This window comes from Alosa sapidissima, chromosome 7, assembly GCF_018492685.1.
Source record: "Alosa sapidissima isolate fAloSap1 chromosome 7, fAloSap1.pri, whole genome shotgun sequence".
Lineage (NCBI taxonomy): Eukaryota > Metazoa > Chordata > Actinopteri > Clupeiformes > Clupeidae > Alosa > Alosa sapidissima.
In genome coordinates this window covers 25,194,910-25,217,409 of record NC_055963.1, presented here as the reverse complement: position 1 = coordinate 25,217,409, position 22,500 = coordinate 25,194,910, and the positions used below count along the sequence as shown (strand labels likewise).

At 46.9% G+C, this 22,500-nt stretch overlaps 1 protein-coding gene across 1 annotated transcript in view; it reads right to left on the bottom strand.

Annotated features, from left to right (window-relative positions):
* The window catches only part of sulf2b (sulfatase 2b), a 164,173-nt gene that overhangs the window by 33,134 nt on the left and 108,539 nt on the right, over positions 1-22,500 (bottom strand). Inside the window, 2 exon segments of the mRNA XM_042097930.1 lie at positions 757-996; positions 7,334-7,554. Of these exon segments, the coding sequence (XP_041953864.1) occupies positions 757-996; positions 7,334-7,508 (415 nt within the window). The 5' untranslated portion in view covers positions 7,509-7,554.

The following is a 22,500-nucleotide window of genomic DNA, read 5'->3' as shown; positions in this document are numbered from 1 at the left end:
TGAGAGTGGTTCCTGAAAGGCAGTGAAGAAGTGAATGGATGTATGGTGTGGGAATGTGTCTGTATGTGGATATTGTGTGTGTCTGTATGTGGATATTTTGTGTGTCTGCATGTGGGTGTGTGTGTGTCTGTATGTGGATATTGTGTGTGTCTGTACGTGGATATTGTGTGTGTCTATGTGTGTGTGTGTGTGTGTGTGTGTGTGTGTGTGTGTGTGTGTGTGTCTGTATGTGGATATTGTGTGTGTCTGTACTGTATGTGGACATTGTGTGTGTCTGCATGTGGTATGTGAGACAAAGTGATGTGGCATGACTGCAACATTACTACAGCCAAGGATTACCTCAGGCTTTAGCATGTACAAGATTATGACATGGGAAAGACAGACAGGAGTGGGGCTCCCATTGGATTATGTTACATGTATGACATGTGACACGATGTTGTGGAAAGGTCATTGTTATTGGATCTTACGAAACGTCTTACTACAGTCAGGTGGAGTATGTGTGTGAGAATGTCTACAATTCACTTGCTCTGTAAGCACACTAAGCACATCCATCTTCGGCTTGGGTTAATGTATGTAATGTATCTAATACTATATACTGTATATGCATATGCATGTGTATGTGTGCGTGTTTTAGACGTCATGCGTATGGGCAAGTGTACTTGTGTACCTATTCAGTCTTCTCAGCAGCTGAAGAACGAACAAGTGCAGTGCATGTGTTGGAATGTATTATGTGTGTACTGTATGAACACAACGTACCTGTCCTGTAGCCCGTGTTGTTGAGATAGACCCCAAACGTGCGCGGCTCGTGCTGGGCCTGCCAGGAGGGCGAGGAGCAGTTCTCGTTGTTGGTGTAGGTGTTGTGGTTGTGCGCGTACTTCCCCGTCAGCATGGAGGAGCGCGACGGGCAGCACATGGGCGTGGTGACGAACGCGTTGGAGAAGTGTGTGCCACCCTGCTCCATGATGCGCCGCGTCTTATTCATCGCCTGCATGGAGCCTAGAGGGAGGGAGACAGAGAGAGAGAGGGATAGAGAGAGACAGAAAAAGAGAGGGGGGGGGGGGGGGAGTTAATCATTGTTGCATTTTATCCAAACCAGTCAAACCTGGCAACAAAATGCCATGGGGAAATCCCAGGTTAGAACAACCATGAGCCAGTGAAAAGTCTAATATGCTTCATCTTGGTTAACCAAAGAATCTTTGGTTTCAGTTCGTAAGGACCAGTAGCGTCTTCTAGAGGAAACATGCATATCAATCCATGTCAACGCAAGTGCATCCCTCACACACATCTATTGTTGCCTAAACAGGGCTGTATTCTGCAGAACAGTAAAGGAGGCCGTGGGTATTCAGTATTCAGAGCCAGTGTGCTGAAGCAGGAGCATATCAGCGTATCACACAGCCTGTATGAGCGGGTGTAATACCCTGATTCAGTCAGACAGGAGCTTCACAGCTCTCATTCTGCTCGGATTACAGTCAGATTTGCTATTGATTTTTACTGTGTCCATCAAAGCCAAGCGTGAAGCATGGCTTGAAGAAAAACAGGAACTCTGCAGGGATAGGAGCTACAGTTGAATAAGACCAAAGATGTCAAAGATGGCGATGTTGCATTGGTAACATGGCTGGGAGAGTCTGGAAAACACCACACCAACACCACACACACACACATTTTTCTCAGTTGGAAAGATGTTGCTAGTGACTTTCCATCCAAAAAGGCAATGAAACTAGTGACTACTAGTGACTCTAGTTTGTGTCAGTTTTGAGACCTACAGGCAAATAAGGCCTTTTAAAATAATATACAATAATTAGCAATGTTAATTAGCAATGCTGCTGATAATAAAATAATAAACAATTATTAGCAATGCAGTTGAATCTGCAAAACAGCGACACAGAGTCAGATGTGTAGATCATTTACATGAGAAAGTGTGAGTGTGTGACTGCATTCATTTGTTTAAATTGTATTTGTATTCTAGTTGTGTGTTTTGGTACAGGCATTTTTATTCATCCATATTATTCATTTAGTCAATCCAATAAATCTCAAGGAACGGAGAGCGGAAGAAACCAGAGAAAATGGGCAAATCCCTCCAACCCACACACACACACACACACTCACACTCACACACACACTCACACAGACACACACACACACACACACACACACACACACACACAGACAGACAGACAGACAGACAGACAGACAGACAGACAGACAGACAGACAGACAGACAGACAGACACACACACACACACACACACACACACACACACACACACACACACACACACTAATGCTCAAAACCCATGAAACACAGGAGACACAGCAGCATGAATAGAGCCAGCATGTAATCTGTTCAGCTAATTATCAGAGTATGAGGAGGAGGGGGTACGATGCAGGCAAATCCTCTCTCTCCCTCTATCTCTCGCTCTCTCTCTCTCCCTATCCCTCTCTCTTTCCCCCTCTTCCTCTAACTGCGTATTTCTGTCTTTCACTCACTCTCCTTTGAGAACAAAAGAGGATTAAACCAATACACACAAACAGAGAGCAGATCTTCATGGATGAGGACATTCATGCATTCACTCGCTCACAGTGGACCTTCCGCGGTGTGTTCTGTTAGAGCCTGATGTGATTGTTAAGGTTTGTGGGTAATTTGCACTCATGTACTTTGCATGTTCAAATGGATCACACATACACACACACACATACACACACACACACACACACACACACACACACACACACACACACAAGTTCACACATACACACACACACACACACACACACACACACACACACACACACACGTACAGACACACACACAGATACACACTTGACACGTAAATCAAAACACTGGAGCCGCATGGGCAGGGCAATGTTTACCGACAGACAGGAAGGCCGGGCAGGAGCGGCCGCTTGACCTTTTCAGGCCTGACGGGCGCGCTCAGACGGACACTAAAGGTCAGATGCAGAGACAGGTTTACACAGGGTCCTGCACAAAGGGCAGACAGGGAACCATAGATTTTTACAAAATACAATACCACAGCGCTAACCTTCAGCTCCGAAGTGCTTCAAAATCACTTGAGCCGCAAGCGGAAACAAATGCTGACTGGAATTCGAAAAGGGTTTGTTTTTAGCTCACTTGAGTTGTGGAGAAGAGTTAGGAATGACAGACATGAGTAAGAGGTGATAGGAAGAGACCAGGGAGGAAGAAAGAGAGGTCAGGGCGATGGACAGGACAGGAAATTGAATAAATACTATGGGGGATTTGAGTAGAATAAATAAGAGCTGATGATATCTAAACAGAAAAAAAGAAGAGGACATGAATTGGAAAATGACAAGAGGAATGATGGAGTGAGAGAAAAGAATGGTAATCAGCCTTCAATGTGCTGTCATCCACAATGGCTACAATCTCATTCTGGGCTTCATGAAATGACAAATTGCTTTGAAAATGACTTTGACAAGGTGCTATTGAATCAACTCTTGTGTTCTCCCACTCTGTGTGTGTGTGTGTGTGCGTGTGTGTGTGTATGTGTCTGTGTGTGTGTGTGTGTGTGTGTGTGTGTGCATATTAAACAATATAATTTCTCATCTCCCTCAGCAATCAAACAATAAGGGGACAGATATCCGAAGCTACAAAGGCAATCTAGGACTAATGTAGTCCATTAAAGTCTGCCGGCTCTCTGATAGGGCTGAATAAAAGTGGGACTGGCGTGGAGTAGGGTTGGCTGGGTTGTACACAGAGAAGGGGAGATATTTCAAATGAAATCTTCATAGAGTCAACCAGACACTGACTGAAAGGCATTTATATAAAGAAGACTGGACTTTAGAATGCATTTTAGTCAAGCCTGCTGGAGCGCTAGCACAGCATCAGAATGTGTGAGAGTGTGAGAACTGCATAGGATTGTTTATGCGTGGGAGCATGCATTAGTGGAGTAGTGTGTGTATGTGTGTGCATATATGTGTGTGTGTGTGTGTGTGTGTGTGTGTGAGTGTGCATATGTGTGTGTGTGTTTGTGCATGTGTGTGTGTGTGTGTGTGTGTGTGTGTGTGTGTGTGTGTGTGTGTGCATGTGTGTGTGTGTGTGTGTGTGTGTGTGTGTGTGTGTGTGTGTGTGTGTGTGTGTGTGTGTGTTTTACAAAAATACACAGATGCCTGCTAATAAGTGTGTTGGTAAGCAACAGCATGCAAAAATAGAGAATGATGCAGAGAAGAGAAGAGAAGAGAAGAGAAGAGGACACGATGACAGACAGGACACTGTGGATGAGGCAGGCACACAGCCAGGCAGAGAGACACACATACACCTAGACAGACAGACAGGCAGGAAGGCAGACAGACAGGCATGAAGACAGCCAGGCACACAGATGGCAAGGCCTGGGTGCTGATGAATAGATAGGCAGATGTTGGTTGGAAGGAAGTTGCTAAATTGGGTTAAAGTTCTATGAATACCCGCAAAAGGAAATGTGCAGATTGTGACTCCTCACCTCGTGGGCTCACACCTGGATCAACGCGCCGCCGAGCACAACACCCAGCAGCCCGCCTGTGGCTTTGAGAGAGAGAGGGGGGAACTGTCTGTACTTCCTCAGGCACTTTAAATAGGAGGCAGCATGTAAAGACGGAGCGGAGGTGTGACTCAAGATCTTCAGTTGAACCTGGAGGAAACAAACTAGGACTCTACGTTGGAGAACTTTTTGTTTCTTTCTCCTCCTCGCTCTCTCTCTCTCTCTCTCTCTCTCTCTCACTCCCTCCCTCCCTCTATTTCTTTCTCTGTCTGTCCACAGAGAGGCTTTTTGTTTCTGTAGCGACTGTGAATGTATCTCTGGAGTTTGGGGAATCCCCACGCCACTTGAAATGCAATTACCGTCTCTCCTCAGTTCAAATGTAATTTAACAGCGCTTAATGAGACAGTTGCCTCTGTTCAGGCAGGGGACAGGAGGGGGCCCAGTGTCGACAGAGGTGGGGGGTCTTACTGAATGTGGAGGTTTGTGTAAGAGAGGGGATGTGGGCTGCCCTGCCAAATCAGATGGGCAGACAGACAGACAAGCAGACAGACAGACAGACCGCTTGATGCAGAGATATGTCATGTTCACACAAAGCTTAAGCTGAAGCTAAGGGTGAGGGCAAGAGTGAGAGACAAGGAGAGGGGGGGGGGGGGGGAGAGAGGAAGGTGACACAGGGCTGTGCTGTGAATGAGTAAGTGCAGGGAGGCCGGCTGTGTGATGGCACAAGATGAACTGGCTGGATAACGACTGCTGAAAGGGTGCAGGGGCTCTGGGGCAGGATGAACAGAGATCAAGGGAAGGAGAGAGAGAGAGAGAGAGAGAGAGAGAGAGAGAGAGAGAGAGAGAGAGAGAGAGAGAGAGAGAGAGAGAGAGAGAGAGAGCGAGAGATAAAGAGAAAGAGAGAGGCCTTTTCCACAAACAGAGAACCAGCTCCATTCTGGTTCATGTTCCAGATGTTGAACCGTTAAGAGCATTTTGACCAATGACAAATTCCGAGCCTGAAAAGTTGGTTCAGAAGAAAATGTATTGATATGTGTATGATCAGATTTATTCATCATACATTATTATATTATTATATAAGCAGTTATATATTGTATAGTAACTGCTTTGGCAATATGAATGACCTATTTGTAAAAATGGATGAAAAATGGACGGAGCAAGAGACAGACCCCGTGAGGGGTAAGACAGGGAGAGAATTGGACAGAGAGCTATTCCTTTTATAGTCACAGCTGTAGGAGGGTCTGACAGTCACTTCATTGTTTGTGTGATTGTGCCAGACATGGTGAGACCGAGGGAAACAGGGAGAGAAAATTAAATTAAATGAAAAAGGGAGAGGCAGATAAAAAAAGGGGGGGGGGGGGGGGGGGGAGAGAGGGACTTCTGAGGAGTGAAAGAGAGAGAGGGAGAAAGAAAGAAATTGCATGCATGATTCGGCTCAAGAGAGGAACTAGACCAGGGCTGAAGTTAGCTGGAGCTGAAGCACTGGAACAGTGGGCATTTCATTACGGAATAATGTGCTTTTTTCCATCAAATAACACTAAACTGGTGTCTGAAATTAGACTTAATATGTGTTGGGCGTCACATGAGGGGACAGACCTTTGGCTTTGGCGTTAATTAACTCACACTGCACCGCACTCTAATGATGAATATGCACAGACACCTTCAGATACCTCGTCTGGACTAAAAGCACCCTCCGCACATCTCACATTTTCTATTCCACACAGCTGCCCTCCATTCTAATTAAGAGAGCTCAGAATAGATGTGTGGAGGTCAACTCTAAAGTTAAGGCCTTATTACTCTTCCAACACTTGCTTCTATTACAGGGGAGGCACGGGGGGGGGGGGGGGGTGAGGAAGAGGAGGAAGAGGAGGAAGGCCGCTAGTTCTCCTGAGGGCCATTGAGACCTTGAGACCTGCAAAGCTTTCTTCATATGGTGAGGTGCATAAGGTCCCAACTGGGCACTGTGGTGCTCTCCAATCTCTTCCTTTTTTACAGTAGGTGTGTGCGTGTGTGTGTGTGTGTGTGTGTGTGTGTGTGTGTGTTTAACCGGCTCTGTCATCGGGCAGGGTGGTGACTGTGTATGTAAGGAAGGGTTAGACCTCATCAGCAGAAATGTTCCCAGGGATGGACGTTCTGCCACCTTCCAAAGAGGGTGGAGTAAACTGGAGTCTGCTGTGGATTGTTAGATACTGGACTCATGGTCTCCAAAACTAACCAACCCAGCCCCATACGCTGCACGCTATTGTGAATTGTTTTCCATTCCACTGAGGAATGTTATCTCCCTGGGTCAGATGGACCATCTGTCACAGGCCTGCTCTGTCCTGCCACCCCTGCCGCCCGCCCTTCCTGTCACCTTAGACACAGACACAGAGGGCCTTGCCTTAAAATGGCCGACACACTTCACTGACTTCAGTGCTCCTTAATCCTTACAAGTTAAAATCTTCAAGTGTGAAGTCTTTACTGCTTCCAGGTGTGACTAAGCTTGAGTGATGGCAGGTTCAGGTGGTGCGCCAGTCTGGGTTTTAGTTTGGTTTGACTTTAGGGTTCTGAGTGCCAGGACTGGATCAGGAAGTTTAGGTTGAATGGGGCGCCTCTAAAATGAATGGCAAAGTCAGCTGAATGTGCACTTCCTCCACTGCGCTGAAGGTCACACGCTGAGGTCAGGTGTTAGTGGCAAGGAGCTGAAAAGAATCTGTAGCGGTCTGCAAATGTATTCACCAACCACCCGGCTATTTTTAACCTTCGTCTGGGCTTATGTGGTGAGTCAGAGAGGATTTAGGGGGGAGAGAGAGAGAGAAGGGGATAGCATAAAAGAGAGAGAGGGGTTGGAGACGAGCCACTTACCCAGCTCGATGTCCTGATCATCGGTGAGGATGAGGATGATGTTGGGCCGAATGTTGCGGCGGTCCCGCTGGAAACGAGGCTTCAGGCGCTGACCCGAGAGGAAGGCGGACGCATGGGCCAGCGCTAAGACCCCGAGGAACACAAGGAGGCCGGCGGTGAGGCCCCGGCTCGCCATGGCGACAGTCCTTGGGACGTATTAAGGTGAGTTCACTTCGCAGCACCTGAGGAGGCAGAGGTAGCAAGGGTCAAGGATTTTATCACAGCTGGTCTTAAACAGCGCAAGCAAGGTGCTAATCCCTATCATTGTGTTGATTTCTACAACCCACTGCTCACCAGCTTTTTTCAATATCACCAGCGTGACGCAGGCTGCGTCCCTTCATGTCACTAACTCCCTTTTAATACCACCAATGTAATTACTGATGAAAAATCCAGCCACAAACAATGATTCTTGGTGATCCCAGAACAGCCAGACAAATACTCCATACCAGTCCACTTTCACCATATTCACTCACGCTTACGGTACTGTACATCAAATAGCTAGGTTAGCGTGAAGTAGCCTGAAAGTTATGGATTCAATTCCCAGCATCCACCGTTGTGCCCTTGAGCAAGGCACTTAACCCCAAGTTACTCCGAGGACAGTGTAATCCCTTGTAATATAGTTGACATAATAAGTCACTTTGGACAACAGTGCCTGCTAAATGAATAAATGTAAATTTAAATAAAAGTGCATCTTTCACTAATCTTTGTAAAGAACACGTAACACACACAAAAAATTTAATTTTTAATTCTAGCTGAAAAGCTTTAGCCCCTTTCCTCCTGTAGAGATCGAATGCATAAAACAAGCTTAATAAAGTTTTCATAACCAAATGAAGCAGTCAAAAAGAACATGTGTCAGATGTCAGTGGTAAGTAGTGCCTCTCCTGCCCTCTCCTATCCTCTGCTGTGCTCTACATGTCAGCCTCAGACTGACTGCTCCCCACCTCCCCCTTGCCCCCTCCCACCCCACCACCCACTCCTCCCCCTCCCACTCCACTCCCGGTCTCAGAACGCTCCGAGGCCAGATGGAGTCACCAGCCTCTCTCTCTCTCTCTCTCTCTTCCCCTCTCTCTTTATCTCCCTCTCTCTTACTCTCTCTCTCTCTGAGGTGTGGGAAGGATGGATGGCGCGGAGAGGCACAACACCATCTGCCCTGTCATTCGCTGGTGGTTTCCCAGGAAACAGGTGTCGCACGTCAACAGGCGCAGGGGTTGCTAATGCATGTCAAGCAGGTGTAGGGTTTTACAGCGAGGGCCAGGTTGCGGGCTTGTGTGCAAGTGGGTGTATGTGTGTGTGTGTGTGTGTGTCTGTGTTTGTTGGGAGGGTGACAGGGGGTGTGGTAGAGGTGTTGAGCTTGGGTGCTGCACAGGCCATTTGGCTTGCATGAGTGTTTATGACAGCCGAGAGAAATCTGCCCTCACAGCCAAAGGGAGATTTTGAGATTTCCCCCGAGACCTGGCAACCTGTCCTTCATCACGATACACAGACACACACACACACACACACACACACCATGTACACTATGGACAAGATATTTAAAAAGCCTACTCCATAAACGGAAGCAGTTTAGTGCATTGTAATCATTTATTGAGCATCAATAATTTATAGGGTCGGGATCCATTTCACCCTCGTTAAATAGCAGCTGGAGATAAACACTCGCAGGCCAGCGGAGAACAGCCTTCACTCGGCCACTAAAACTACAGGCCACCTCGCAGCGCCAGACAGAGAGTCTGTGTAAGTGAGAGCGTGTGAGAGTGTGTGTCTGTGTGTGTAAAGGGCTGGGTTAACAGCGGGCTAAGCACACCTTAAACCTGGCCCATTGCGACGAGACCGAAGAGAAAGGAAAGACAATGTAAAAAGAGAATGATACACAGAGAAGAAAAGCGATTTATTAATAAACTGATGTTTCGGTCAGTCAGACCTTCATCAGACCTTCATCACTCCAATGAATGTCTGACTGACTGAAACATCAGTTTATATCAGTTATTAATTGGTTGCACCGTGGAGCAAGCAGTGTTGCGCTTTTCTGAAGTATAACCTATCATGGAGTGCGCAAATGAGCGGGCAGGACAGAAAGTTAGGGTCAGCACAGAGCATTCCTGGAAGCCAGCCGCCCTGGGCTCATAAAAAGGATTAAAAACGAGAGACAGAGGGAGGGAGAGATGGAGGATTATTAAATGGAGAAGGCTATTTCTATCTGCTATGATTCAGCCACCCGCTGCCCCACCCCCAATACACACACACATACAGTACACACACACACACACACACACACAGAAAGAGACAATAATGCTGTCACACTGTCTCTCTCACACACATACTCACAACCATACACACTGTTGCACACACTGTGCCCGACTTGACTGCAGCTGGCCCTTTCAAGCTGAGTGGAGTTTCCATTGCTTGTGGATTACAATTACAAAACAAGAGTCTGAAATCAGCACACATGTTCTCTGTGCTGTACTGTGGGACAGTCCTCTCTGCTTTAGATCTCCACGCGGCTCCCTCCTCCGCTATACTGTAACGAGCGCCTGAGTGTCCCCTTCCCCTGTCCACTCCCTGCTCCCTGCTCCCCGTCTGGCACGCGCCTCCTGCTAGGCACAGAGCCCCTTGCTGGCTGTCACGGGGCCAGCTGTTTCCTGTCGGACGCACATGTCGCTGGAACCACTGAGCCGGGACGTGGAGATGGGGTTGGAGGGACGATGGGGAAGAGGAGCTGGTTTAGGGCGTAGTGGGGTGGGGTCGGTGGGGGGGAGGGGGGGGGGGTTGGCGTGGGGTTACAGGTGCAGTAAAGCGTGGTGGAGGAGGTAGGGAAGCAAGCGCAAGGGACCCCAGGTAAAGGGTTTTTGGTGTGTCGCTCCACCTCGGGTAGATGGTGCTCAGTGTGTGTGTGTGTGTGTGTGTGTGTGTGTGTGTGCAACTAGAGACTGCCTGTGTGCTCCTCATCAGCAGCAAGCCAGCAGGTACTCCCCTGAACACTGGGAGGCAGAGCTGGGCCACTACAGAGAGTGAGAGGGCCACCCTCTTGTAACTGTTTGTGTGTGTGTGTGTGTGAGGGAGTGTTTTGCATTTCTTAGACTGTGCATGTACGTATGTGTGTGCATACATGTAATTGTGTTTGTAAGATATGTGCTGTATGTATTTATCCAAAACATTTTTTAATTTGTTTTTTATGCTTGTATACATTATTGTTTGCTACTCTCTGTTTTTATTTGTGTAAAGTACACTGAATTGCCTTATATAAATAAAATTTGTGCCTTGACTTTATCTCCCTTTCACTGTGAACGAGTATGTGCGTGTTTGTCTGTCTGTGTACTGTATGTGTGTGTGTGTGTGTGTGTGTGTGTGTATTTGAGTGGGTTTGTGTGCCGCTGCTAGCCCGTGGAGAAGAGAAGAGTGGAGACTTCAGTATGATGGCAAGTCACACACACACACACACACACACACACAGAGAGACGGCAAACTGGATGAGTGGGGATTACTCTGTAATTAGATGACATATCTCTCTTTATTTGTCTTCAATAAAGGCTGACAACCAATTTCACCCGGCTCAGTCAATTAATTCCACTCCGCAATCGAGACCGGCAGGGAAAAATAAATAAAAAAACGCCAGTCGTGTTGTGAGCTTTCACTCTCTCATTCACTCTCACATTCAGATGCCAGGTTGGAAGCAGAGACTGCACGGCCAACTTCGCTCCCAAGCTTTGATTAGTGGGATGTTGTGCATGCAGTGTTTAGGGCGAGGCAGGGGGTCTGGGAGAGATGGGAGGCTGGGGTGGGTGTGTGGGTGTGTGGGTGGGGGACCGGGGGCAGACATGGGGGTTTTGCTTCCCTATTGTAAATGTTTACCAATGACATGACAAGCAAGATTATAATCTCTCTGAGGAACTGAACACAAAGTAGTTCGAGGCCTCTAGAGGTTTTCGAAGCCACTGAGCTAAGTGGTCTCACATACACACAAACACACACACAGCTACACACTGAGTCGCATGCACACACATACATGTACGTGCGCACACACCAGGGTTGTGCACAATTCGAATTGCAATTCTGCTTCCTGTTTGCTACCTCAACTGAAATGCAAGTGAAATTCAAGAATTGAACTGGAATTTAAGAGCCAGTTTCAATTAAATTCTGGAATTTTGCACAAGCCTGGCACACACACACTGTATGACTAAAATGTGTAAGTTCGCATGTAAAATCCTGACTCTTCTTCTTCATCTCTCACACATATACGTTCACACATCAGTGAATGCCAGCACATGCAGCATTTGGATCCATTTTCACACATTCTCTCCCTGCCTCGGTCAATGTACCACACTACTGATACAAATAACAGAGGACTACATCTATTACACTGCAAAGTGTGTTCACACACACACACACACACACACACACACACACACACACACAGACACACACACACACACACACACACTATGCAATGGCAGCAAAACAGCGCATTGTGAAGTGGCTAGTCCTGTAGGTCTGAAGCCAGAGGAGGCTTTGCGTTCAGCTGTGCCTCAGACAGATGTATCCATGCAGAGTGCACAGAGATGGCACTGTTGATTCATGTATGACAGCTCTGAGAATCCGCTCCTCTCAGGATCCGCTCTGCGTGGCTCTCGCTGGGTAGCCTGGGGACACAACCGACACTGTACCGCGCTCCCTACCTTCATGCCCCAGAAACACCAGGAGTCGGACAATACGGGACGTCCATGATCGTAAAAATCCTTGACAACAAAGGGGATTGTTTTTTTTTTCTTCCCCCTAACCCCCTTCATTCTGAGTTTGGATAAAATCAGGGTGTTTGGAATAAGAGACATGCAATGATTCAAACGAAGCCACTTCATTCAAACAATGAGGGTAACACATCATTATCGTTCTGCTGACATGTCCCCTTTTGTTCTTACCACCTCTTTCATTTCAACCAAACACACCAAAATATAACATCCTCTTGGATGAAAATTACAGTTGTTTCCAGTTGGTAATGATAGTCAATGTCTTGGAAAATGGGACTGCACAAGCTTTTATTATGGAAGGGACTGGAAGTGTAATCTTTGTCAGATAGGACTATTGCAGTGACCGTAAATACGCCTACTGCATAGACCGTTCAGAACTGCATAACTGCATATTCAGAACAATAAACGCCAAAACAATAAAAGTAATTTAAATCTTTTGTGTACTCTGTATAAATAGGTTGTTTAAACTGCACAGTTCCTTGCATGAACAAACATACTCTACACACGAATACAAAAATACATTTTATGTAAATCATGTCTATGCATATAGAGTGGTATTTGACAAGCCATTGGCATAATGGACATAGTAGCATTTTACTCCTACACTGTGAGGAACTGGCTCTGCATGCTGCGGAGCACTGGATGGCCTGACCCATGCTGCCGGCTTTCTCTACCCAGCAGCACGGCTCACAGCTTGGGGTGAGAGAGGGCAGATCCCCTCTCTGTAATCAAATGCGCGCACACACACACACACACACACACACACACACATGCCTCTGTATGCGCACTCACACACAGCATGCACACATCTCCAAGTGCAGGCATACAGGAACACACACACACACACACACACGCTGACATACACACAGACACAGACACACACGCACATATGCACACACACCCACTCTATCTGGGACTGGATCTCGCTCCCCTCCTAGCTGCTCTGGTTCAACAGCCCACCCCTCGATTTCACAGCAGGACGGCTTTTGTCCCAAACACAATAAAAGGAAGCCTTGGGCACCAGCGCAGCAGCCACCCGGGAGAAAGGCAAAGAAAGACAGCGCACGTGAGAGAGAGAGAGAGAGAGAGAGAGAGAGAGAGAGAATAGAAAACTAGACGCACCAGTGACACTGCCACATTTACCTCGATAGCAACTTCGGAGAAGTGAAACAGTCACAGTTATAACAGTAAACAGCAAAATACCAGTAACTACCACTTCCCTGAGAAGGATATCCACACACGTACAGAGTAACAGACACCAGGAATAAAACACTTAACAACGACAGTCAAGAGACTAAATTCCACGACTGCTGACAGAGAAACTGTCCATTTCAAATTCATTTTGAATGCATAGAAAGTAATGGGAGTAAAATGTCATATACCTATGCATGTGTAAACCTTTACAGCATACATATTGACAAACACTCCAAACTATTAAATCACTGATAAATAAGGGCATTTACGTCAAAAGGAGCATTTCATTCACATGCAGAAACTGCACAAACAACACTCTGACTCCGTTTAGTTAAATGCCGAGCTCTAGTTAGGAGCTCTCTCTCCTCTCCTCTTTTCTCTCTTTTCCTCTCCATCCCTCTCAGCTTTCTCTCCATTCCCCCTCTCCCATGCTTCTTTCAGCACCTCTGCTCTCTTCCCTCTATCCCGAGCTGAACATCCCTCCTTCTATGCACTTCTCCGAGCACTTGTACTTCTCCTCCTCACTCCAACAGTCCACCTCCATGCTCCCAGGCACGCTTTCTCAACAGCTGCCCACCCAACAAAAACACAAACATCTCCTCTCCCTCTATCTCTCTCTTTCTCACACACACACACACAGACACACACACACACACACACACACACACACACACACACACATTTACTGCCTTTCCCTCAGCCCTCTTTCCCTGCTCTTTCTGCTCTCCTGGCAGATCGCTCGTTCCGTACCTCATGTCAGCGATGTCTCTCTCTGAAGCTCTGGTCTTGTGCACAGCGTGGCTCTCCGTTAAGTGTCCGACAGGAACAGAAACAGTAACAGCAACACAACCAGCACGCAGTGTGAGCCTCCTAGAGGTGGGAGGAGGGTGTGTGTGTGTGTGTGTGTGCTGTGTGTGTGTGTGTGTGAAGCTACGGCGACAGCATCTTGACGTACGGCGTGTAATCCCTCACAACAGCGGAGTGGTAGAGCGGCAGCGGCAGCACAGCCCAGAACAGCGGAGCTCAGTGGAGCGTCTGCCCTCTCTGCCCTCCTCCTGCTCACTATCTCACTCTCCGCGGGTCTCCGCTGCCTCTATATCCCTCCCTCCCTCTCTCTCTCCCTCTCTCTCTCTTTCTCTCACACTCACTCTCTCTTGCTCGTTCGCTCGCTCACACTCACTTGTCCGTTTCCACTGTGTGTGTGTGCGTGTGTGAGAGAGAGAGAGTTAGTGAGTGCGCGTGTGAGCCTCTCTCTGCTCCCTCTGCCTCTCGCTCCTTCACATTCCGCTCTTCCTCAGCTTGTGTACTGCCCAACTCTCTCTCTCTCTCTCTCTCTCTCTCTCTCTGCGCTTCTGTGTTCTCTCTTTCTCCCCTTTGCTCCTATGCTCTTCCCTCCCTCCTATTTCCCCCCTCCCTCTTTCCTTCTCTCTCTCTCTCTCTCTCTCTCTCTCTCTTTCCCTCTCTCCACAGCTGGGCTCTCTCTCTCTCTCTCTCTCTCACTGCTTTAATTCCCTCTCTCCACTTCCAAGGCATCCAATCTCGCAGGATTGATGTGCTGTAACCTTGGGGTCTGCTGTTTTCAATTTACCGGCTCACCGTCACAAAACGTAACACCTCAACCCCCACACACACCCCCACTAACTAAACACCACGACCAAACCAGTCCTGAGCCCCCTACTCCTGGGGGTCTATCCCCATTACTCTCAAACCTGCTGTGTGTGTGTGTGTGTATGTGTGTGTGTGTGTATGTGTGTGTGTGTGTGTGTGTGTGTGTGTGTGTGTGTGTGTGTGTGTGTGTGTGTGTTTGTTCCTCATAAAGACTTAAAGGGGTTCACGCCACACCATATATTCGTGTGTGTGTGTGTGTGTGTATTTCATATATTCATGTGTGTGTGTGTGTGTGTGTGTGTGTGTGTGTGTGTGTGTGTGTGTGTGTGTGTGCGCGCTTCTCTCTCTGCACAGGGTTAATAGCTCTTTGCAGCACACCAACAAACACTCCCACCTGTGCTCCAGTGAGCACTGCTCATGAAGGGGTGACGTGAATTAATAACTAGCAACCGCTGCCCTGCACGCCAACACATTCATTTCTATTTACATTCATTATCGCAACAACCTACTAACGGCCCATGTGTGTGTGTGTGTGTGTGTGTGTGTGTGTGTGTGTGTGTGTGTGTGTGTGTGTGTGTGTTTTTGTTTCTGTGTGAGTGGGTGGGTGGGTGTGCATCACCATATTTGTGCTACTAATAGTCTAACAAACATGGATATTTCACATCCTGCTTTGCAACAAAACATTTATAAAGTATAAAATGGTAAATATGATTTGATTAATAAAAATAATTCATGGAGCTGAATTGAATTGAATTGTAAAGTAGAGATGGACTAATAAAAACACTGAGCTCATGGTAGCCTACTCTTCTCTGGCACCTGTTTTTAGAGACACCAGCTTTTAACATTTGACGGAAAAACTAACAAGGCAAAAATAATGACATTATATTTGCTATATGGGGAGTGGGCGCACTTTTCAGGCGCTTGTGATTGCAGCTGAGAAGGTCTCACACACAGAAGTTCAGAAGGGAAAAGAGGAGGGGCGGCCCCGATGGTTCACCTCTGGAGCACGTCTCCTTCCCTACTGGAGCAGGGGAGTGAGGAATATCGCACTACTAACGCAATTAGTAGGCTAAAGTCGGTTCAGGGGGGTGGTCGCCCAGGGCGTCATACAAGGTAGGGCCGCCACTGTGTGTGCATGTGTGTGTGTGTGTGCGCGCACGAGTGCACATGCATACCTGTGTGACTCAGCAGGGAAACTCTGAGCAACTGGACACACACACACACTAATACACACACACACACACACACACACACACGCGCACACACACACACACACACACACACACACACACACACACACACACACACTAATACACACACACACACACACACACACACACACACACACACACACACACACAAATCTACCTCTACAGGACAGTGATTAACTGATACAATAGTAAGTGATGGAACAGATTAGTCTTTTGTAAAGACAGAGACAAACAGGCCATTTACACAGCCTGCTGTATAGGCAAGTGCAGTAGTGGGAAATCACACACCCAACGCCCTTTAGACAGCCTATCGATGGCATGATGTCTCCCTCCCCTTTCTTACATGTGTCTGTGAGTATGTGTTTCACTACACTTTCTGTAGCTAGCTTAGCTTCATGGATAGCATAGCATTAGCATAGCTTACATGCTTTGTCCTTTTATGGCTTAATAAATAAAATACCTTAATTTTAAGTGCATCAAAATAAACTACAAAATACAGTAGCCATGCCATGTATCAAAATAAAATACTGTATTTTTGTATTTTGAAAATGCTAAAAACACTCTTTAAAGGGACCATGAAATCACTTTGCAAACCTTCCATATCTGTCTATTTAATCACTTCATCACTACACTGTGTCTGTTGATAAAGTGGACAGTGTTTGAGAGCAACAGCTTTTCTCTGCCTACGAGACATGCCATAAAACAGTCAACAGATCAACTATGCTGACCTGCCTGTTACAACTCATGGTACACTGACATATAATACAGAGAATGAAGCCTCTGACATTGTCCATGCATGCCCAGAATGATACTGCACTGCTTAAAGCTGTTGATCAGGTAGGATCATAACCCTTTTAGTTGTTTTTTTTTTACTAACTGGGTATCGACTGGGTATCGTGTAAGTGCTAAATGGGGTTATTTTGCTGCCAAGGGGCATATGGATGATAAATGAAGCACCTTTTTGAGCAATGTTGCAGGGGAAACACAAAACCGGTTCCATGTTTTCCGACGATAAAAAAACTGATGATTACAGTTCGAGAAACTTGGTTGGTGTGAGAGACAGACTTATAAAGTATCTTCAACCCAATAAAATACAAATTACAAAATACTATTTTGCATTTGAAATATGTATTTTAAATACATGTATCATAAATACTGCCCATCCCTGGGTAGAAGGTCAATGAGTGCACACAAACACATACAAAAGAATTAATGTGTTGAATTGTCTCATGAGCAGACGTGTCTTTTTTGACTGTCAGGGTTAGGAAATGAATGCCAGGAAGAGGGAAGGGAGAGGAAGAGAGGGAAACTCTGGCCTATCTTTTTAATTAACTCAGTCCATTTACTAGCCTTATCGCGCTACATTAAGATTTGCTTCCCAGAAAAGTCTTTGTCTTTGTCTTTGTCTTTGTCGTGTGTGTGTGTGTGTGTGTGTGTTTATGTGTGTGTTTATCTGTGTTTGTGTGTGTATCTGTCTGTCCATCTTGCATGTGTAGATACTGTAGGTGACTGATGCTTTCGGAGTGGAAGACACCACAGACTACTTCCACTCTTCGTAGAAAAGATAAGAGTTAACCTTTCTGCTCACCCATAGAGAGTGAGAAAGAGAGCGAGAGAGAGAGAGAGAGAGAGAGGAAGTGAGAGAGAGATAAAGAAGAGAGAGAGGAAGGAAGAGCTTGTCAGATAAGGACAAGGAGAAGAGGTGGCAAGTGGGATGGCGATAACACACATCGAACAGGAGAATGATTGGATGTGAACGACTGACTGAGCACTCAGCAAGGGAGAGTGCAGGAGGACTGCTAAGATAAAAAAAGACAGAGAGAGAGAGTGAGAGGACAATGAAAAAGTGAGAGAGAAAGAGAGTGAGAGGAGAACGAGAAAGAGAGGGGAACGAGAGAACAAAAAAAGATGAGAGAGAGAGAGAGAGAGACAGAGAGAAGTGGTCTGGCAGTGGTAACTACAGCAGGAGGCCCCTTCCGTGCGGTCAATAACCTGAGAGTGCCCAGAAGCACCGGTCGCTGTGGTGATGGATTAACATGTAGATTTTGACGAGCGTGCCAGGGAGAGAGAGAGAAAGAGAGAGAGAGAGAGAGAGAGAGAGAGGGAGGGAGAGACAGAGAGGGAGAGAGGGGTGGGGGCTCAGGGGTGAGGGGATGGAGAGATTAACGGAGGAGTAATGGAGTGCTGGAGTGATGGATGGGTCGCAGGCCTGGCCACAAGCCTGGGTGCCACCGCCACCAACTCCTCCACTGAGGGGAGAAGAGAGCCTTTAATGAACCCACTCAGGGACAGTGGCAGCCGACTGGGGAATACTGATAGAACTCTCCAGAAAAGGGGTGTGTGTGTGTGTGTGTGTGTGAACTAGAGAGAGAGAGAGAGAGAGAGAGAGAGAGAGAGAGAGAGAGAGAGAGAGAGAGAGAGAGAGAGATTGTGTGTGTGTGTGTGTGTGTGTATGTGCATGTGTGTGTTAGAGAGAGAAGGTGTGTGAGTGTGTGTGTGTGTGTGTGTGTGTGTGTGTGTGTGTGTGTGTGTGTGTTAGAAAGAGAAGGTGTGTGTGAGTGTGTGTCTGTGTGTGTGTGTGTGTGTGTGTGTGTGTGTGTGTGTGTGTGTGTGTGTGTGTGTGAACGAGAGAGAGAGAGAGAGAGAGAGAGAGAGATTGTGTGTGTGTGTGTGTGTGTGTGTGTGTGTGTGTGTATGTGGATGTGTGTGTTAGAGAGAGAGGGTGTGTGAGTGTGTGTGTGTGTGTGTGTATGTGTATGTGTATGTGTGTGTGTGTTAGAAAGAGAAGGTGTGTGTGAGTGTGTGTCTGTGTGTGTGTGTTTCTGTCTGTGTGTGTGTGTGTGTGTGTGTGTGTGTGTGTGTGTGTGTGTGTGTTAGAGAGAGAAGGTGTGTGAGTGTGAGTGTGTGTGTGTGTGTGTGTGTGTGTGTGTGTGTGTGTGTGTGTGAGAGAGAGAGAAAGAGATGGAAAGAAGGAGGAATGAGTGGAGAGTTAAGCAGGATGTATCCCTCCTCAACCACAGAAAGGGGATTTGAATTAGCTCGCTCTGATTACTAATTGTTTCTGTCGTTATACTGCTAAATCAATGAGAAAATAGAAGAGGCCCCGTTCACCCATTATCAACTCTGCCAGCCCTTACTCAGAGCACTTACTGCCTCTTCTTACAAGAGACTTCACTGCCCCATACATATACCAAGAAATGACCACCAGAATCACATACCATTTAAACCAGATGAAGGATTTTTGTCAAATGCCTATTAAACTATATTACAAAGCTAATTTGAATATTGTACAAAATAAAATCTGAATGCATTGATCATTATAAACAGGTGACTACAGATATACATGATCTCCATCACAAATTAAAAGCTCATATGAGGTCCCATTTGACCTTGCATGACCTTCAAGGGGTTATTTCCCCTCTTTAACCAGAAGATGAGTTTGCATTAACACTGCATCTCTGATCTAATGACGATTAATCCTCCTTCATTACTGCCAGACTCCTTCTTCCGCCTGCTAATTACACAGGCTAATCATAATCTATGTGCTGATATTACTTTCTGCTCTGTACTCTAAGTGCTCATACATCTTAAAGAGGTGAGGTTCTACCTGCAGTGCCTTCAACGCTAGCTATCACAGCGCCTCAGTCGCAATGGACCCACAAGCAGAGGAAGAGAAAGAGAGATGGAGAGAGAGAAACATAGTGATGGAGAGAAAGTGAAGAGGGAGAGAGGGAGAGAGAAAGAAAGTGAGAGAACGAGAGACAGAGCATCTTCATCTTGCTCCATCTCTGCCATTACAGTGCATCCACAAACACAAGGGGCTTTTATCAAACACACTCATGTCCTTCACCAATTAAACCCACATACATCTTCATGTACCAACATTTAACTTCTATGGTGGGCAACTACGGGGAGATAGGGGGGTCTAATTCCCTCTGAGTCGACTCCAAGGCCTTCATCATTCAAACAGCACATCACTTGTGCTCCCACTGATCTGAGGTGCCCGCAAAAAAACAGAGGGCCTCTCTCCTTGCCAGTCTCTCTCTCTCTCTCTCTCTCTCTCTCTCTCTCTCTCTCTCTCTCTCTCTCTCTCCTTTTATGACAACTCATTTCTCTCTCTCTCTGTCTCTCTTCTCTATCTCTCTTCTTCCCTCTGTCTTGGCATGGGCTGACTGACAGGCTGACAGGCTGAAAGGGAGCACCGCTAATTAATTCAAATCATGCAGGCATTAGGAGGGATTAAATAGAAAAGCCAGCCAGCAAGAATGGTAATGACTTATCAAGCAACATGCTTACACAGAGCCTTTGGAGGACACACACACACACACACGCACACACACACACACACACACACACACACACACACACACACACACACACACACACACACACACACACACACAAACACACACATTTAAACAACCCCCCCCCCCCCCCAACCACACACACACACACATCTAATGCAAACATCATGACAGAACCATTAACACACAGTATACACTCCCTTCTGTCTGGCAACAGGGAAGCCATCTTATCTCTCTCAGGCGTAGGTGTGCACCTCTGCGCTATTGCTGTCTGCAACATCAGACTTACCAGCAGGAGCAGAAGTACAACACCGAGCCTGTAATCTCCAACCCCACTGCGCCGGAGAACGAGTGATGAGAGAGAGAGATGGAGAGAGCGTGCAGGGATAAAAAAGGGGAGGAGAGGCCTCAGAAGTCGCCTCTGATGTGTGAGTATGCACATCAGGCCTGTAAGTGCTGCCAACCAGCCTTATCAACAGTGCTTATCAGTGCTACAGCTATGCAGAGAGCGCCTCACCGCTTTCAGTAGCAGCAGTCATCACCAAACACACATACCAAACACACAAACACACACATACACACCAGCACACTCACAAACACAAACACATACACATACTCTTTATCTGTCTATCTTTGCTTTCCATAGCAGTAGTCCTCACCACACACACACACACACACACACACACACACACACACACACACACACACACACACACACACACACATACACATACACATACACACACACACACACACACACACACGCTTCCGTTGAAGGGGCCCCACCAGTGCTTGAGTGGCTGAAAAATGAATAAGTGACCTTTGTCATTGTTGCTGAATGTTGGCTGAATGCCGGGCTGTGAATGCAGTGATCAATCAGTATAGTAACCAGACGGGTTGAGGTGTGTGTGTGTGTGTGTGTGTGTGTGTGTGTGTGTGTTTGTGAGAACCAAGAAATTGAGAGTTTGTGCACAAAGTCGTAGTTGTAGTGAATGTTTCGAGGGGAAAAATGTTAATGTGTTTTTCAAATGTTTTTCAAAAAACACAGGAAAAATAAAATAATAATAAAAAAAAAAACAACAGGGCAATATAACAGTGGGCTGTTTCCTTTCCCCCTTTCTCTGACAAACAGAGCAGTGCTCAAACAGAAAAACAAGACCATTTCTCAACTTCATGGGTGTATTTGGTGGCCTCCACGGACCCATTCACCTCACATTCTCCCCTTTATTTTGTTCCTGTACAAGAGAAACGCCATGTTAACTCTCCCACAGAGCGCCGGGCCTCAGCAAGCTGCATCCACTGCAAGTCTGACTCTGTGCACAAACTCTCCAGCTAGCTTCAGATACAGTAGCCAGCCCTGTTTGTGCCCCGAGGAGTTTTTCCGGAGAAAGTTTGCGTCTTGAAGTTTGGGAGCGAGAGCGAAAGCTTTCTCGCTGCCTCTTCTGCCCTTCAAGGCATTCTCAGAGAAATCGGACGGCCCCAGCGCTTTAAAAAGAGGTGACAGGTTGTGCTGTGTTATGAAAGGCAGTGTTGGGTATGTGTGCCGAACATACCTCCTACCAAGAAGAGAGGAGAGAGGAGAAGACAACACGCACTTAATGGACAGATCTGATGATAGAGACTAACAGCATCTCTGTTGCATCACCTCTCTCTCTCTCTCTCTCACTATCTCTCTCTCTTGTTTTCTCTATATCTCTCTTTCAGTCAGTTACTTTCACTCTGACACTCTTTCTTGGCTAACATCCTAGGTTACACTACTTTCATCTCTCCCCCCCACCCCCCTCTCTCTCCTTACACTGAAAAACTAAGTCTTTCCGACTGATAGCTCCAGTAAGCAGGGAACAGCCCCTGAGGCCATGTTGCTAAGGCAACTTGTTAGCTTGACCCTGTGCCCTGGAGGCAGAAGGGAAGCCTGGCGGGCTGCAGCTCTCCGTGAGGGCGCTAGCGTCAGCCAACCACGGCCTTCTGCATGAAGGAGGAGTGTAGGAGAGGAGGGGTAACGAGAATGAGAAGAGTAGAGGAGGGGTAGGGCGCATGAGAGAAGAGGAGATGAGAGGAGAGGAAAGAAGAAA